The sequence below is a fragment of the Astyanax mexicanus genome, chromosome 21, assembly GCF_023375975.1.
Source record: "Astyanax mexicanus isolate ESR-SI-001 chromosome 21, AstMex3_surface, whole genome shotgun sequence".
NCBI lineage: Eukaryota > Metazoa > Chordata > Actinopteri > Characiformes > Acestrorhamphidae > Astyanax > Astyanax mexicanus.
Genome location: NC_064428.1, coordinates 10,997,495 through 11,017,020, shown reverse-complemented (window position 1 = coordinate 11,017,020; position 19,526 = coordinate 10,997,495). Strand labels below are relative to the sequence as shown.

The 19,526-nt window shown below is 37.6% G+C and overlaps 1 protein-coding gene across 5 annotated transcripts in view; it reads right to left on the bottom strand.

Annotated features, from left to right (window-relative positions):
- Positions 1-19,526, bottom strand: part of LOC103029360 (ribonuclease inhibitor-like) — a 605,885-nt gene that overhangs the window by 17,140 nt on the left and 569,219 nt on the right. For 2 of the 5 annotated variants that reach the window (XM_049470089.1, XM_049470088.1), the window contains exon 6: positions 2,422-2,595. The exons of 2 other annotated variants lie outside the window; for them this stretch is intronic. In XM_049470089.1, the coding sequence (XP_049326046.1) occupies positions 2,422-2,595 (174 nt within the window). Of the gene's footprint in view, positions 1-2,421; positions 2,596-5,137; positions 5,304-6,342; positions 6,433-8,929; positions 9,281-10,427; positions 10,785-14,304; positions 14,365-19,526 lie in introns of all 5 variants that reach the window. One more of the 5 variants, XM_049470078.1, reaches the window with a different exon arrangement.

Sequence of the window (19,526 nt, the reverse complement as noted above, 5' to 3'; positions counted from 1 at the left end):
ATAACTTTATATTGTTAGCTGCAAATTTGTGTTAGTGGTCATGGTACAAATGTGTTTACATATTTGTTTCCATAAACCAGGATTGGGAGAGAGGTCCAGACAATTTTCCCACTTAGCTGTTGGAAGCGGTATTATATTATTCAAGGTGGATATGAGTGAATATGATTTAGAGATCTTTTTTTTTATAATTATTGAATTGGATGAATAGCTGTAGTATATTATAAAAAATATTTTACTATTTTTTTTTCTTTCGTTCTTAATTTTAGTTGTTGATATTGGAGAGTACAGTACCTGTAACATTGCATTAAATTACATTAATATGTTGTTCTGAAATAGATGAGGTGTGTGATTCCCTTTTGCTTCCATGTGGAAAATTGAAGGGCTTTAATTTGTAGTGTGAAACTTGGATTGTGCCAGTGTGGAGTGAACCTGTTCAGTGCTAGCAATGACTGGTTTTTCACCAGACTGTCAGAGTTGTAGAAAAAGTATTACGTTTATAGATTTAAATTTGTTTGTTGAATTTAGGAGGAAGGGCAGTCTGCAACAGATATATTTCTGCATTGATGTTCACCTCAAGCCGAATGGTACCTGTGTTTCTGTTCGTGGATGCATTTAATCAGATACTTTAACTGATTTGTGATAAAATATTGATGTCTTGACTTAACTTTTCAGTTACTTACTTACCGTATTTTTCGGACTATAAGGCGCACCGTATTATAAGGCGCACGATGAGTGAACGGTCTATTTTTAGTGTTAGTCCATACACAAGGCGCACTGGATTATAAGGCGCACTAAATTAAACTTTATTTATATCAGTAACAATAACTCTGAGCAATAAATCCTTCACAATATCTGTGAAAAATAACAACATCTCTGAGCAATAAATCAACAAGCACAGCAAGTACGTATTACTCCGCGACGCTCCTGACAACGGTAGCCGCAACGCTCCGACAGACCATAATATTATGTTGAAGCACAGCCAGTACGTATTACTCCGCGACGCTCCTGACAACGGTAGCCGCAACGCTCCGACAGACCATAATGTTATGTTGAAGCACAGCAAGTACGTATTACTCCGCGAGGCTTCTGACTATAATAGCGTGTTGTGCCGAATTCGGTGAATAAAACGGTTTTAAAACAGAGATAAAGCTTGGATAAGTTTCATTTCTGGATGAAGTGATTTCCAGCGCTGTTTGGATATAACTGTGGATTACAGGAGACTGGATTGATGGATTCTCTTTAGTCTGGACGCGTTTTGAAGGTAGGACCTGTGGCTGAGCGCGGGTGTGTGTTCGGGGGGTGGCGGCAGTGACCGGAGGTTACCCCAGGAAAAAAGGAGAGCCTTTTATTACTGGAAACATGCGCTCTGACGCAGCTCTAATTCATGAAACATACATCCTACAGTAAAAGCACAGTTCTGGAATCCGGAGAGCCAGACGGTTCGAATGGTGTATGACATGACCGCATTCGATGAAATATGGACGAACGATAAACGCAAATATGAGAGTTATGAATTATTAAAATCATAACCAAGGCATATTTCGCCCTAAATGTTTATTTTCTGAAAGGATATTCCGCTAAATAGGCTAAATATCTCAAAAGCAGAGATTCTAAGCTTTAAAATGGTATATTGGATGTCTATATTGAACCTGTAACTGTTCATAACTATTCAGAAACACAGCCAGTTATGAAATATTAAATATTTCTGGCCCGCCGATGGGCCAGCGCGTGTTAAGAGGTTAACTTTACTTAGAAGTGGGCGCTAAAAAGAAACAGTTTGTGCTATTACCCCAGAACGGGTGGAAAGGAAAGTTTACCGGCACCTTGTTCTGGCCACGGAGCTACAGTGGAAACTAGCTACCCTGAGCCACAGCTGAGAGGCAGTACGGCAGTCAAAGGTAACCGCGCGCTAGCCCAAGAGGGGGATCTTTTTCTGGCGTGGGTGAGGAATTCTGCACAACAGAGCGCCGTGTACCACATAAAATCGAGGTCAGTAAACACAAGCAAAATCCATACACAAGGCGCACTGCATTATAAGGCGCAATGACGATTTTTGGGAAAAAATAAGTATTTTAAGTGCGCCTTATAGCCCGAAAAATACGGTACACTCAATATCAGATATCAAATATCTGATCAACAGTGAATAATTACACTAAGCAGTTTTTTGTGGAAGGTGTATAATTCTCAGCACAGTAGTAATAGTGACATGGGTTTGGCATTTGTGTATCAGTGTAAAAGTGAATCAAAAACAAAGTATAATTATAAACCCCACTAAACCAAACATTCAGCCTGAGATAATTAGAGACAATTTGGTGATGGTTCTTTTAACCCATTTAAATGTGGTGCCAGAGGAGTACTGGTGTGTGCATTTGTAATGTTAGTGTAGAATTATATGATCTAATGAAATTTTATGATTCTGACCTTAGTGTTTCCACTTTACAGTGTGAACTCTTCAGTCCATCAGAGAGCTTCTCCACTCCTGAATCCTGCAGGTTGTTGTTACTGAGGTCCAGCTCTTTTAGGGAAGAGTTTTCTGTTTTTAGAGCTGCATTTAACACTTCAATGCAGCCAGCAGTGAGATTACAGCCAGCAAATCTACAGATGGGGAAGAAAGAAGTTACACATGAAGCAAATGTGAAATTATTTAGCAACGACTGAATCTGAAATTGTCTAAACAATTACATTTATAATTGATATTCTTTGGAATTCTGGACATTAATATTCAGACACACAGTGCATGTAGTGTCATTCTCTCTTTTTATTGCTAGAATCTCAAATAGGAACAAAAACACATTATTTGGCTTAATAATCTACAAATAACGTATCTGAGTGTTCTCAGCTTTGAAAACATACACGTTAGAAAATAAAGAATGCAAAAAGATACATCTTACATAGTTTTATGTATTTTTCAAACTAGAAAAATGTTTTAAACTGTACTGAATTGTGCATGGAATTTTAGAATATGGTGCACATACTAACTTTAGCAACTATATTAACTATCTTAAATTATTAACTGTTACTTATGTAAACAGACAAAGCAATGGTGAGTTCCCTGTTTATTTGTGTCACACAGCAGCCTATTTAAAACCTTTACATAAAACAATAATTAACATATTTAAATGTACTGCATGTTAAATTTAAATAAGGGTTTTTTTGCTGACATGGACAACATTATGTTTGTCAGAAACCTAACAATGATCTTCTAAGTAGCCAGTTGTGAATAGTTGTGATAGTGAGATTGCGGGAAGCTATTTTGAGTTGGGGGTAGGCGAGCACAGGGAATGTGGTGGGGGGGGGGGGGGAATCAGGTTAAGCTGGCTACTCAGAATGGTTACCTGCAGCTACACAGTTAGTTTTCCTCTCCATGTGCTTTTCCTTCTCCTTGTGCCATGTGTTCTGTTGATCTTCTTTCCTCCCTAGTCCTCACCTGTGTCTTGTTTGTTAAAGGTCACCTTCCGTCGTTTTTTCTTTCATTTTAAAATGTCTAGTTGTGGTCTCTAGTATGAATGAATGACATGTGAGCCGTTTTTGTAAAAAAAAAGTGCTCAGGTGTCTCTGTATAGCTCTTTTTTAATGGACTGTTTTAGGGGTGTGTCCAAAATGACCGGATTCCAGCTTTGCTCATGAATATTCATACATGCAAACAGCATGCAAATATCTCTCCTCTGATTGGCTAGGAGCACTGCGACGCCCCTCCACCGCTCTGCCGCTCACTGCCTCCCACCTCCTAACTGATGAGCGGTGATGTTGCGTCGCTTCAGCTCCGCCTCTGGGAGTTTCTCGAGCCAAGGTGGGCTGGTCTGTGAGTTTCTGCCTACGTAGGCAGAAAGATAATTCAAAATTCACCCGTTTTTCGGAGGGGGGGAGGGGGGATTTCTTTGCTTAGCTCCTGCAGACAATGGGGGCTGCAAAACAGTTTAATGTGCAGATGTACACATTCAACTCGGAGAGACCTACTGTATTCCACAAAAAACAAGGAAATTCGGATTTTCGCGGAAGGTGACCTTTAATCAGCCCTTTTGTCAGCTTCCCCAGATGTTCCCTGTCCGTATTGCACTCCCCATTTACTATACCACACACCATCACTGCTTTACCACCTTTACATTTAACAAAAAACACCTCCCAACTATAAAAATAAATATACTTAAAAATCTGCACAGTAATTATAAGTTATAATTAGTTATATTTATTTCTGACAGTTATAAGGATTTATATTTATGTTCAGTACACAGACTTAATAACTGTAGCTTAATATAGCAGATATAGACATGTAGAATTTTAACAGATACTAATTCTCACTCAAATGCTGGAGTTTTATAAATGAAAAAAAAATCACTTTTTTTTATATATATACATTTGAAAAATAAAGCACGTTGTCACCCTGGCGTCTGGTGCTGTCCGTCAATTATATAAAACTTAAAACATTTGACATACACAGAAATATAAAGCTATATGTTAGTGTTTGTTTCTTATCACCAGGGCAAATTTATTAAAATATTAAATATATTAATTAATTAACTAAAGTCTCATCCAGCTCTCTAAAATGATGCAGGCACGAGTAACCGAGCTTGGCGCAGAGCACGCGGCATTGCGCGCGGGATTACCCTGTATGCAGTGGTCATTACCTACCAAAAGTGAGCCAAGAAAGGACATTTGATGAGCAGTGACAGAATCACATGCCCCTAAGTCAAAATTAATGCAATGCATTTAGGCCCTATCTCTCAACTGTTAGTCCTTAAAGGATCTCCTGCTAATGTCTTGGCGCCATATAATAAAAGGAAAGCTGTGGAGCCCATGTCTGGATAGGTCATATCTACTTTGCTGGCAGGAGGTAGACCTACACAATATTAGACAGGTGATAAAATTGTAAGATGACCTGCTGAGTCATGGTTTAGTGTTCACTGAAACTTCTTGGTAGTATCTATACAACTTTATTGGTTGTCATTATGAATTTTTGGTGCCTGAATCACAATATCTTGGAATGATATTCAGTTATCTCAACCTTCTCCGAGAGCTCACTGTGTTTTATAAATCTGTGTAACCGCTAAATAAGCAGCAGCTATTTAATCCTTAGTATTTCTATTCAATATCAGTCCCCCAACAGATAGCAGAAACTCCAAATTAAAGAAACACTCACTGAGCCTTTCTGCAGTTTGAAACAGCAGGGATGAGTCTCCTGTATCCTTCGTCTGATGTGTTGAATTTGCTCAGGTCCAGCTCTTTGCGGGGATTCTCGGTGTGGAGACGCATGTAGGTTATAACTGAGCACTGTGTAGGAGAGAGCTGCTTTTTTGAGTATTTATCTGGAGTTAAAGAAATGGAAAGAGAACAAAAACAGTCTAAGATCAGCGTCATCCAGCGACTGAAACCAGCTGGATGGTTTATTACTACTAAAAAGATTGCAGTACTCTGTTCTTAAGTTTATCTTATGAAATATGCTGAACATCCTGGATCACAGGGCAGTTTCACAGTGTGATCATGTGATGTCACTTACAAAATGCTGGAGGTCATTATAAGATTTTTTTTTGCTTCTAAGGTTCCAGACCTTTTAACAATTACAATGCTGTAATACCGGACCAAACCCCTAATGAGCTGCAGAATTAAATAAACCAATTCAGTTAGTTTAAATAGATAGTCAGGGCTTTTGTGGGTAAAATGGGACTTTTAGTAAAATAACATTGGTCTGTACAAATCTCACAGCTGTGTGTGTGAGGTCTGCAAACTGGTTCACTTTGTTCTAATTGGTAGAGAGGGTAGGTAGTATTAAGATATGGGTGTTTTAGTCACTTTATTGGTTGTCATTGATAATACATTTTCTGGCTTGGTGTATTTAAACAACAACCCTGCAGAAGGCCAACGAGCCTAAACCAGTTAGTTCCAAAAAAAGTGTGATTTTTACAGTCATCTAAAATTACACTGTTCCAGCTTTTGTTTTTATCAAGCATATTTTGTCCATATTTTTCTGTATTGTGTGTTTATTTACTAAAGTACATTAGAGTAAATTGTTTGTCTCAAGTGTGTCTATTTGACCCATACAGTGAGCTTGTGCAATATGCTTTTATGGCAGACAGCAATCAGCAGCAACTGCTGTTATTAAAATACATTATATTGCACTGATCTATCATATATACATATAAATATTTATTGACCATTCATATAATGCTGTGTAGTAGTAGTGGTCCTGGCAGTATAGTTTAGCTTTCTGAGGGTCTGTGTTTAGCACATCATCTTGATTAAGAATACAATATCCCAGAAGTCATGACTTTACATTTCCTATACATGCACACAATCTAAATTATTCCAATTTTCTGAATATTGCTAAAAATTATAAATAAAAATTACCTTTCAGGATGTAAGCTATAAAGGCCGTTAAAATAACACCAAAAACTGAAAAACAGATGATGGCAATCTTCCAACCATGAAATCCTTTTCCTGTAAAACAAACCACATAAACATGTACAGCAAACCCAACATGTGTTTGTACTTCATTGTACATTGTAATGTATTAAAGATTAATTTATTGTAATGCAGAAACTGTGTACATAACATTTAAAAAGAAATCTGTGTTTTAGTGTTTTTTTCAGTGGTGTTTTAAACAGGAAAACTCTTGGAAATGTACAGGCCAGGGGGCACCATGACTAGGACTGCAAAAGTTATAATATATTGAACTCTGGTGTAGTCTGAACCGTGCATTACAGATCGTTTAATTCCTCAACATGCTTAACTGTTCACAGTAACAGTTATTTTGACCAGGGGTGCATGCCACGGTATATGGCAATTATGTTTGCAATTGAGTTTCTGTATATTTGAATGAGCTGTTTCTGTAACTGTGTTGCAACCTCCCTGGTCTCCCCTACTTACTTATTTTAATTACAAAAGTTGTCAGTAAAAGGACAAATATAATAAAATGTATGAATGTATTTAATTTTAATATGAATGTAAATTAATTGAATGAGTGTAATTCAACGTGTAATATGAAACAGGAAATATACAGATTTACAGGAATGAGTTATACTGTGATTAAATCACTCATGGATCTTGATGAACGAAATTTAATTTAAATTGTTTTCTGTTATGAATTATGCCTACACACTCAGGCCACATAATACTGAGCATTTTCCTACACCAAGATGATCCCAGGGCTCACTGCACCATGAGAATTTTATCTTTGTACCTAACAGAATTCAGGATACTGATGGCTATCGCATGTTTAATGGTGGAACTGCGAACTCAGGTGTTCTCTGGCAAATTCCAATCAAGCTGTATGGAGCTGTGGTGTGAGTAACAGGGACTGGTTGTAATGCCACCTTCGTAAAGTCATGTCACATGACAGTTTTTTCAGAAACATGCGCACCAGTAGCCCGCTGGAGATCACGCTGTAGAGCTATGGCAAAGCTCCTTCTGTTCCACACTAAGGATCAGATATATGGATGTGCTCTCCTGGAGGAGCAGAAATACCTGTGCAACCTGATGCAATGCAGATACAGTCATATGAAAAAGTTTGGGCACCCCTATTAATCTTAATCATTTTTAGTTGTAAATATTTGGGTGTTTGCAACAATCATTTCAGTTTGATATATCTAATAACTGATGGACGCAGTAATATTTCAGGATTGAAATGAGGTTTATTGTACTAACAGAAAATGTGCAATATGCATTAAACCGAAATTTGACCGGTGCAAAAGTATGGGCACCCTTATCATTTTATTGATTTGAATACTCCTAACTACTTTTTACTGACTTACTGAAGCACAAAATTGGTTTGGTAACCTCATTGAGCTTTGAACTTCATAGCCAGGTGTATCTAATCATGAGAAAAGGTATTTAAGGTGGCCAATTGCAAGTTGTTCTCCTATTTGAATCTCCTCTGAAGAGTGGCATCATGGGCTCATCAAAACAACTCTCAAAAGATCTAAAATCAAAGATTGTTCAGCATAGTTGGTCAGGGGAAGGATACAAAAAGTTGTCTCAGAGATTTAACCTGTCAGTTTCCACTGTGAGGAACATAGTAAGGAAATGGAAGACCACAGGGACAGTTCGTGTTAAGCCCAGAAGTGGCAGGCCAAGAAAAATATCAGAAAGGAAGAGAAGAAGAATGGTGAGAACAGTCAAGGACAATCCACAGACAACCTCCAAATAGCTGCAGCATCATCTTGCTGCAGATGGTGTCACTGTGCATCGGTCAACAATACAGCGCACTTTGCACAAGGAGAAGCTGTATGGGAGAGTGATGCAAAATAAGCCATTTCTGCAAGCACGCCACAAACAGAGTCACCTGAGGTGTGCTTGTGCTTTTGCATACCTCAGGGGACTCTGTTGTGGCGTGCTTGCAGAAATGGCTTCTTTCGCATCACTCTCCCCAAACAGCTTCTCAATGAGGTTAACAAACCAATTTTGTGCTTCAGTAAGTCAGTAAAAAGTAGTTAGGAGTATTCAAATCAATAAAATGATAAGGGTGCCCATACTTTTGCACCGGTCAAATTTTGGTTTAATGCATATTGCACATTTTCTGTTAGTACAATAAACCTCATTTCAATCCTGAAATATTACTGTGTCCATCAGTTATTAGATATACCAAACTGAAATGGCTGTTGCAAACGCCCAAATATTTACAACTAAAAATGATTAAGATTAATAGGGGTGCCCAAACTTTTTCATATGACTGTACCACCTTATGCTACCTTATGCTACCTGTACCTCAAATCTAGAGAAGAAACAGTCAGAAACTACAAGGAGAGAGGTACTCTGCAGATTGATATCCCTGATGTTTAATGTACAGCAGTATACTTGGTGATTTTTTTTTCAGAGCAGTGTATATTGTTATCATCATATGAAATGGCCTAAATTGTGAGAGTAAGTACTGTTTCTTCTCTAGATTTGAGGTACAGGTAGCATAAGGTAGCTCATATTGCATAGCCTTATTTCTCACCTTTAACTTCAACATAAAGAGTTGCATCATCATACTGGGATTCATATCGAATGAAACATTGGTAAGCTCCATCATCAGAAGGTTGGAGAGCTGAGAGTTTCAGTGAGGCGTTTCCTTTCTTCAGTTCTTCTTTAAACAGAGCTGTTCTTCCTCTGTAAGACTCCATCTGATCTCCATTTCTGTCTTTATATTCTTCATACAGGTGAACTAGCGTGTCTGTCCGATGCAGTCTGGACCACTCCACAATCATATCCTTAGCACTGATGTTGGGTTGGAGAGAACAGGGTAGAACCAGATCTTCACCAGCTACAGCAACAAGAGGAGCAGCTGGAACCACTACTTTAAAATATACTGAAAAAAAGAAAAAAGTAAATCAAAGTGACCAGGGATGCATTTCCCAAATATTCTTAAGGCTAACTACTTTGTAATGTTGTACTTAAAAACATTTCTTAAGATCAGCAATGAGTATGTTGTACTTATATGAGAACTCCATAACTAACAAGCTTTCACACACACGATAGTCCCTTTAAAAAAATCACACTCTGGTTCTGCACACCTTATTTACATACAAAAACATGCAAACATGAAAAATACAAATTTTGCACCAAGTGCACTACATCCACCAATAAAAATATCATATGCTAGCATGACTTAAGTGGTTATGTGACACTGTAAAGTTCAGTTATCAGCATAAATATATGTAATATTTAAATCCCTGGTTTAACATGAACAGCAGAGATGGGCATGTTGATTTATTATTGATGCAATAAATCACCTGTGTAATTAGATTTGTCACTTTTATTATTTTAGACCTACCATTTTTATGTAATAAATACTACAAAGTACAGACAATCTTCCTAAAATAAATTTTATTGTATACATGAACAGTGTCTATTTTTACCCACCATTTAAGCACCTAAACGGTGTATCTGTTCACCTATGAAACATGTACATAAAAGTTACCGGTCAAATGTTTTAGAACACCAGTATTGTTTAGTAGTCCAGTGGCAGTGCTGTATGAGATTTAGTCCAGTGTTAAGCTAAGCTAAAGGCTTTGTCATGTGGGTCAGCCAGACCTCTTCCTGTTCCATTTTTTTTTCCAGTTATTGGTTGGATTAGGAACCATAGAGTGCTAGAAGGAAGCTTTTAGCTTTTTCCAGGAGCAGAGTTAAGGATTTTCACTCTAAACTATTATTGCAGACTTACTGAACTGAATGCATGATAATATATATATATATATATTTGTTTTTTGTATTATAATGATCCATAATGTTTTTTTTGTTTATAATATGTAAACATGAAATTAAATTGTTTTAAATACAATTGCGAGAATAAAAATATAAATGTTTGAAACAGACAACTTGCACTATTAACTTTTTAAATACTAAATAAATTAAAATAACACTGAAATAATGTTTTTTTTTTATATACTTTATAATGATAGGAACTGTGATACTGTGTGAAGTAACTGGTTAACTGAAATTGTGATTTTTCTTACCTTCAACTTTAACATAAACAGTTGCATCATCATACTGGGATCCATATCGAATGAAACATTGGTAAGATCCATCATCAGAAGGTTGGAGTGCTGAGAGTTTCAGTGAGGCGTTTCCTTTCTTCAGTTCTTCTTTAAACAGAGCTGTTCTCTGTCTGTAAGACTCCATCTGATCTCCATTTGTGTCTTCATAATCTTCATACAGGTGAACTAGTGTGTCAGATCCAGTATGATCCGATCTAGACCACTCCACCATCATACCCTCAGCACTGATGTTGGGTTGGAGAGAACAGGGTAGAACCAGATCTTCTCCAGCTTCAGCAACAAGAGGAGCAGCTGGTCCCACTACTTTAAATTGTACTGCAATTAATTGAAATGATAAAATAATAAGGGTACTAACAAAGTAGTTAGAGATGTTCCAATCAAGTTATCCAGCCCCACAATCCAATCAGAGCCTCCTTATGCTGGTAATCAGCTGACACTGACCCACTCTTTCTATATAAAAAGTACAGCACCACAGTTTAGATAAAATGTGCTGAAAATTATCATTCAGTCTGACTCACCATATTAACTCAACCCAGTCTATTCAAGTCACTTGTGTGTGAGTGTAGTGTTACAGACTCAGGACCGATATATTAGCATTATATTAGCATTATGTTCCATCTGGCTCTGATACAATTTTTATCTTTAAGTCCTTGTCCGAGTGTTACAACCAGTTTACAGCTTATATACTGGGGTTGAACAATGAAGCTGAAACACCTGTCAAAATATTGCAATGAACACAACATTATGGGTGACATACCAGAGTTCAAAAGAGGAAAAATTGTTGGTGCACGTCTTGCTGGCGCATCTGTGACCAAGACAGCAAGTCTTTGTGATGCATCAAGAACCACGGTATCCAGGGTAATGTCAGCATACCACCAAGAAGGACGAACCACATCCAACAGGACTAACTGTGGATGCTGTAAGAGGAAGCTGTCTGAAAGGGATGTTCGGGTGCTAACCCGGATTGTATCCAAAAAACATAAAACCACAGCTGCCCAAATCACGGCAGAATTCAATGTGCACCTCAACTCTCCTGTTTCCACCAGAACTGTCCGTCACCACAATAAATTATTGTGGTCTAAAACCAGGTGTTTCATTTTTATTGTCCAACCCCTGTACAGTATGAATCACAAAGGCCTTACATCTGTGTTGAGTGTAATGTGGTAATTTGCCTTGATAATAAATACAGGCCTGCTCACCATTATTGGCACCCCTTCCTATTTTGCATAACCTGACAATATCTACAGAAATAAATATAAATGTACCAAAGTTATATATTCAGGGTTTTTTAATTGGAGGTTCAAAGTAATACAACAAATAAAACATTGTTTTTCAATTTGTGTCAGGTCTGATGCTGATAGCGCTTCTGTCTCTCCCACACTCAGTGCTCCCTGCGATCTCCAGTCTCCGAACTACACCACCCAGAACGCACCACACGCTGACATCACACATTCACCTGATCTCAGTACACCCCCCGGAAGTCCGGAATACTAATTTTTCACAGTATAAATAGCCCTTTCACACGCATACCTGTGCTGAGTATTGATTGGTTTTCCACTTTACAACGCGTTCCTTTTCTTGCCTGTTTTCCTTTTGTGTATGACCCCTGGATTGTTTATTCTCGACTCTGATTTTTGCCTACGCTCTGACATTGGATCTTTGTGTATTACCTGGACTGTTTATACCATTGCTGATTTTTGCCTGCTCTTCACTATTGCCTTGCCGTGTATGACCTCAGGACTGTCCCTCGTTATTCGGTACGTGTTATCTCTCTGGCTGCTGTTCGCCCCTGTTGAACCTTTTCTGTATATTGACTACCCGTTGTTTCTGTGCTGTAAAATAAATCACAGTGTTCTGCATCTGCACGTGTCTGAGTACTGTCTAGCCTTGACAATTTGCATGTTGCAATTTTAAAGACAAAACAGAATAAACAGCATGTGCAGCAATAAAGACACCCCTTGTTAATATTGAGTTGCACACCCTTTGGCTGTGATTACAGCCTTCAAACGTTTCTTGTAGCCATCTATAAGCTTCTTGCACATCTCAGCTGGTATTTTTTCCCCACTCTTCCCTTGCAGTTTGTTCAAGCTCTTGAATGTTTGCAGGGTTCTTTTTCCCAATGGCAGATTTCAACTCACCCCAAAGATTTTCGATGGGATTGAGGTCAGGACTCATTGCTGCCCATTTTAAAACAGTCCATTTCTTCCTTTTAAACCATTCCTGTGTGCTTTTGGACGTGTGCTTTGGGTCATTGTCTTGCTGGAATACCCATGACCTTCGACTCAAACCAAGTTTTCTTAGACTGGGTAGGACATTTTGCTCTAAAATCTCTTGATAATTCTCAGATTTCATGATTCCTGTGATACGGTCAAGTGCTCCAGTACCAGACGCAGCAAAGCAACCCCACAGCATTATGGAGCCTCCACCATGATTAACTGTTGGTAGGGTGTTCTTCTCCTTATGAGCTTCATTGCGCCGCCTGTAAACAAACTGTTGCTTTGCATTGCCAAAAGCTCTATTTTTGTTTCATCTGTCCACAGAACATTTTCCCAGAAGGATTGTGGTTTGTCAAGGTACTCTTTGGCAAAGATCAGTCGTTCCTTTTTATGTCTTTTCTTCAGCAATGGTTTCTTCCTTGGCCTTCGCCCGTAAAGCTCTGCTTGGTTTAGTGTGCGGCGTATGGTACTTGTTGAAACCATGACCCCAGACTGTTCCAGGTTGACCTTCAGTTCTTTGGATGTTTGCCTTGGTTCTTTTTCCACCATTCGCACCAACCTTCGAAGACTTCTGTCGTCAATTTTCCTCTTTCCTCCACGTCCAGGAAGGTTCTTGACAGTTCCATGCTTGGCAAACTTCTTAATAACATTGCGCACTGTTGAAACAGGGACACCAAGGTCTTTGGAGATGGCCTTATACCCTTTGGAAGTCTTGTGTTTGCTAATAATAGCACTTCTGATGTCCTCACACAGCTCCTTTGTCTTCACCATTGTAACAAAAGAACACGGCCCAAGGTTTGGCTTTTTAAAACTCTGAAGTCATCATTCATTGGCTAATTCATGTCACATGGGCACTGATAATTTGTCACAGGTGATTATCCTTTGCGATTTGCCACAGGTGAGTGAAAATGTGTTCTCATACTAATTTAGTGTAAAGGGTGCCAATACCAGTGTTACAGCAAGCTTAAGGTTTTTCCTGTTTTTCCCTCACATTGTTTGTTGCTTTAAATTGTTGTTCATAATTTTCTCTTTTGTTTTAAATACGAGTGCTCTATACAAAAAACTGTTTCAGTCGACTACTTTTTTCAGGGGGAATTTCCACAATATGTACTTAAACTTCATGGGTGCCAATAATGATGAGCAGGACTGTATTTACACAAAAATAAATTAGTTCATTATTACATATCTCACTTATGTTTAGCTGCTTTGTCATTGTCCAGTGTTTACAAATTGATGCAGAGTAATACTAATTTTTTCAATGATTATCAGTAATATAACAACATTAAATACTTAACAATAAATAACAATATATCCTAATATATCCACAATAATAAATGCACTAATACATGCCCTACGCCTTTCCTTCTGCAGCCCTATTCTGATTTAACTACAGCTGATATAGTTAGGTAATCAAATTAACTTTGATTACAAAAGTTACAGAATTCTGCTTTTTCTCACCAATTATCAAAATGGTATTCTTTAGATTCTGAGTTTGACTAGATGGAAATGACTGTAGTTCCAAGTACGAACAGTTCCCACCCTCACACCCAAACACACACACACACACCCAAACACACACACAGCAGAAAAACACACACACACAGCAGAAAAACACATACCTGACATGGTCTCTATTGGGCAAGAGAAAATCAGTAGCATCATCCAGAGGACGTTCATCTCTGAAAGACAGATTAGACAGATCAACCTGGTGCATCTCCTGCCTGTGTACAGACCTCTTGTGCACAGACAACCAGCTGTAACCCACACAGTGAAAACGTGGAAAAAACACTTTTAGAGTAACTTTTTTGTTGGTGGCTGCAGTAGTGTTATCCATCGTGTGAATTTTACAATGACAATTGGGGGCATGAAGTTTTTCTTCAGGGTGTAAAGAGAAACCAGTAAAGCGCAGCCCGTATTTCAATTAAGTCTTACAATCCATACAGTAACTTATTTACTTACTGTAAGTAATGAAGTACGTAAATGATAAATCTACTACACCAGCTAATGTAGCACATATCACACTATAACCTTTATAATCAACAGCAATCAACAGTCAATCCCACAAAAAAACACACAATGCTACTGGTTGCTAAGGAAAGTGGTACCATTCTTGTTTGATTAAACTGCTCAGAAGTCCTGCCCCGTTTTTCATTTTATGAAGCAATAAATGTTTTTATTAGTGAAATGCCTGGAATGCAGTGAGACTAGCTTTTCACCTAGACTCTTCAGACTCTGCAAAGGCATGCTGTAGTGAGGGATGCCATATGTGGTTTAGCATTGTCTTGCTTGAATATACAAGGCCTTTGAAAAGGAAAGTGAAACTGTCTAGATGGGAGAATATGTTGTGCTGAAACCTCTATATTGTTCAGCCTTGATTGTACCAGATGTGTAAGCATGCTGTAGCACTAATGCAACCCCATGGCATCAGAGATGCAGGCTTTTGAACTGTGTGCCGATAACAAGCTGTACAGTACCTCTCTATTGTGAATTGGCAATGGCCCAGTTGGCTTTTCTGGATAGTGTTGTCATACTGCTTATTTTCTGAATGGTAACTTTAACAGATTGCATAGCAGACTGTTCTAACAATGATTTCTGCAAGCATTCCTGAGGCCATGCAGTGATGAGGGCCTAAAGAACACAAAAATCAAGGAAATTTTACATTATTTACAGAGGCGGCTTGTAGCACAGATGCTATAGGTAACCCTCCCTGCTCCCCAGGTGCTCACCACTCCGGACATGTGTTCCACAATATCACTTCTAAGTGTGCTCACTAGTGTGTACTGTATGTGTGGGTTCACTAAACAAATTTATGAACCAATCATAAGAGAATTTACATTTACCCATTATGTGTTATGAGTTCTGTCAACAATCATACAAGGCATTTTTTACAGTCCGCTCACAAACAGTAAGGTCATCACCTGTCTGTTGAAGCAGCAGTGAAACCTGATGAGACACTTGCGGTCTATAAAGTGGGTTATAGGAGGATAAGAGCAGGGGCATGGGCATTACAATTGTAAAAAAAAAACAGATTAACCAATTTTTAGATATTCTTCATTTTACATTTAGTCTTAATAGTTTCCGTACATTTTTCCAGACCTGGAAATTTCTAAAAATCAAATTTCATACTTTCCATACTTGTGTAGGAATCCAGTTTGACGCTTCTGACTCAAACTCATATATTCAGAGCTTATACAGTCATGATAAACTTGGAAAAGTAATGAAATTTGAAAATAGCACTTTCCAGGCCTAGATTTAATCTTTAGAAAAGTCATGCTTTTATATATGCTTTACAAATATATAATTATCTGTTTGTTTGTTACTGTTTGTCAGTGAAGAAAAGCTATGTGGGTTAGGAAATCATTAATGTTCGGGAAAATTTGTCACATCGATTTGGATGACCGGAGATTAAACTTGTACTATGGCTGAGTGTAAATTTGCACAATGGCAGGAAAATGCTAATTTAAAGCTGTCTGGCTTAATTCAGACCAATATAAGGCCCTGAATGTGCAAAACATGCATGTTATGCAGCTAGTAAAATGTGTGATATTTCTACAGTGACACGCAGCACTAGCCAGCAATGTTAACAGAGAGAACGCTGCACAGACTCTCAACCCACTTCCCTCGGCCACCATCAGACTACAGACCATGCCCAGTGCTGTGCCTACAAATGAAGCCTAACTATAGAGGTATGGTGGCGCTACAGAGGCTCAATCTTTCTATTCCCATAAACAATAAAATTGGTTTATTTTAGTTTGTAAAACGTATTAGTTTTATTTTAGCTTCCATAACATTAGTCTAAGAGCATGACACACCACTGCAGTTTTGTTTACTCTTACTGTTTCTTTTGTTTATCTCTTTTTTCATCCCACATTTAATAGATTTTTCCTGATTCTACTAATTGTTTGGTGATGTATTTATTTAAAGTATGCTGTTAAATATGTTTATTGCCATAAAATTTACAAATATAATAAGCTTTTGTCTACCCTCTTGTACGATCAGACTATTTTAAATGAGCGTTACATAGTCTCAGAATAAATATGTGGAGATATGGGCACCAGCAGAAGTAGAAAATTGGCAGAGGTGGGAAAAGTACTGAAAAAATGTAATTAAGTAAAAGTACCTTTACTTTGGTAAAATTCTACTCAAGTAAAAGTACCCATCTAAAAATCTACTCGAGTAAAAGTAAAAAAGTACTCAATTTAAAATGTATTTTGATTAAAAGTTACATAGTTACTTTTAATTATTTGATGTAAAGAAAGTACAACAAATCATAAATTAAATCGTTTTAAATGAACTATTATTCCGCATAATAATTTGGATCTTTCAGGCAGTATTTGTTCAGACCACCCCATAAGAACAAGTGGCATAGGTTTCTATGATCCATTTTTTCCTTACTGTTAAAAGGTTATGGTCATATATGTGACTGTATTTTTATAGTTTTACAGTTCATTATTATTTTTTAACATGCCATTGCTATGCTTTAACTACTATTTACATGTTTTTTTTTAACATTCAAGCAGATTATGTTCCCAATAGGGACACTCTTTGAACCATGGGGTCATTTTTACTTAAACTGAACAGTATTTGCTGGTGCCTTTCTTATGAGTTGAAAGAAAGTCAGGTTATCCATACAGTGCAACCCCACTTATGTTATGTTACTTATTATTATATGTTATGTAATGATCACTGGACACAAAATACACAGAAATCTGTACACACATTTTTAATCTGACAAATAATTCCTTAGATTTTTTTTTTACAGATTTCTGTGTATTTTGTGTTAAAAGGTTTATATTTTTGTGAGTAATACCATGTCCAGTGATCTCCCAGAGACATTGTGGATCAACAAAGCAAAATAAATAAGTATGAATGAAATCCTTATATATTAGAAAATATATAAGAATTTAATATATACTTTATTTAGATTAGTTCTTTAAATTGTCATATAAATATAATCATTCTTTCGACAAAACTCAACATACTAATCAATTAAACCACAATAGTCTACTAAAATAAGCTCTGCCCCATGCACTGACATCTTCTGGCAAAATCACAACCAGATAATCCCATAATTACCTGTAAAATATCAGTCTCAGGAGATGAGTGGGGGATGAAGGACTGTGAGACTGATGCTCGGGCAGTGAGACACTGAGTGTGGGCAGTGTTGCTCTCAGGCGGTCTGATATCAGAGAGCCACTGCGCGCCACCGAAAACACTCGCCGACACGTTTTACAGTTTAACTTATAATCATCTCCACTCACGCCCCTCTTCACACTCACGCCTGTATTTTTGCGCCGAATTTGCGGAGTACTTATATGGCAAGCCAACTAGGCCAAAACGTGTGGGAAAGAAACACCTCCATGCGTAAAAATATCACGTGTACAGGCGGTGAAACTGTTCGTGTATACACGACTTGGCATCTAAAATCCAATCAGTAAACGCGCCTATACATACATTTGCATTGTAATAAGGAAGCCTGACAACACATGATGTCATGCAACGTTTTGTATTCCATATTCATAAGACGCTTAAGGTTACAACGCAGTGTCAACGCACCGTGACATAGCCCCGTACACACTCATACACACTCTGCACGTAAGGTCCACGTAACTGAAACGTTGTAATCATGTGACTATGATGTACCCCTTATTTCACATGACGCAAAACCCGCTATTTTATATCCATAGTGTTTACCCCGCCCAGATATTAGTGGTGGTACAGGCATAGTTTAGTAGATGAAGAACTAAATGAGAATTTAGTGCACAAACACTTATTAAATTCTAGATTTAGCACACACCTATAATGTAAAAAGTGTATATTTCTCCTTGTCGTTTTCCAATTATAATCAAAATCTTTTGGTAGTTACACATGAAAATAGCCCAAACCTGCAAAGTCTGCTTTTCATGCCTGGAAAGCTGACAATTCAGCAGTGTTGGGAGTAACGGCGTTAAAATAAACGGCGTTACTAACGCCGGTTCTTTTTTCAGTAACGAGTAATCTAACTAATTACTCTGACTGTAACTATAACGCCGTTACCATTTTCGACACTCCGTTACTGCACGTTACTTTAGCAGCTGAATGAACTTTTTTTTAACTTTGCGCATACAGACAAAGAGCCCTATCATACACCCCGCACAAGGCGTGTAGCGTGGCGCTTTGCCACCCGTCAACATTCTATTTTTAGGCCTTGCACGCGTCCTTAAAATAGCGTTGGACTTTGGAATATATTAACACCGATGGGCGTGGTGGTCTGGAAATGATGTGTGTTGAGGTAAATTTCTGGCGTGTTTTTATCTTGGCGGCGGAAAAAAGCTTAGTGCGATTGCTCACACTGCGCTCCAAAATACTCCATACCATCACATCTTTACCACATAAAAATAAACCACACCCAGAGCCTTCAGCAATCAACTATGAAAAAATATATATACTTAAAAATCTGCACTGTAACTATAAATTATTATTAGTTATATTTATTTCTGTCAGTTATAAGGATTTATATTTATGTTTAGTACACAGACTAAATAACTGTAACTAGGCATTCTGCTGTTTAAAAATTTCAACAGATGCTTATTCTCACTCAAATGCTGGAGTTTTGAAATGGAAAATTAAAAGAGAAAATAACTTTGACTGAACATAAATTTATTTTAGTTAACTTTGCTATTATTTAACTGAATTTCACTTTTGTATCTGAAAAACAAAGCACATTGTCAATCTGGCGCGTGGTGCTGCCCGTCAATTATATAAAACTTAAAACATTTGAAATACACAGAAATATAACGCTATATGTTAGCATTCGTTTCTTATCACCAGGGCAAATTTATTAAAATATTAAATATATTAA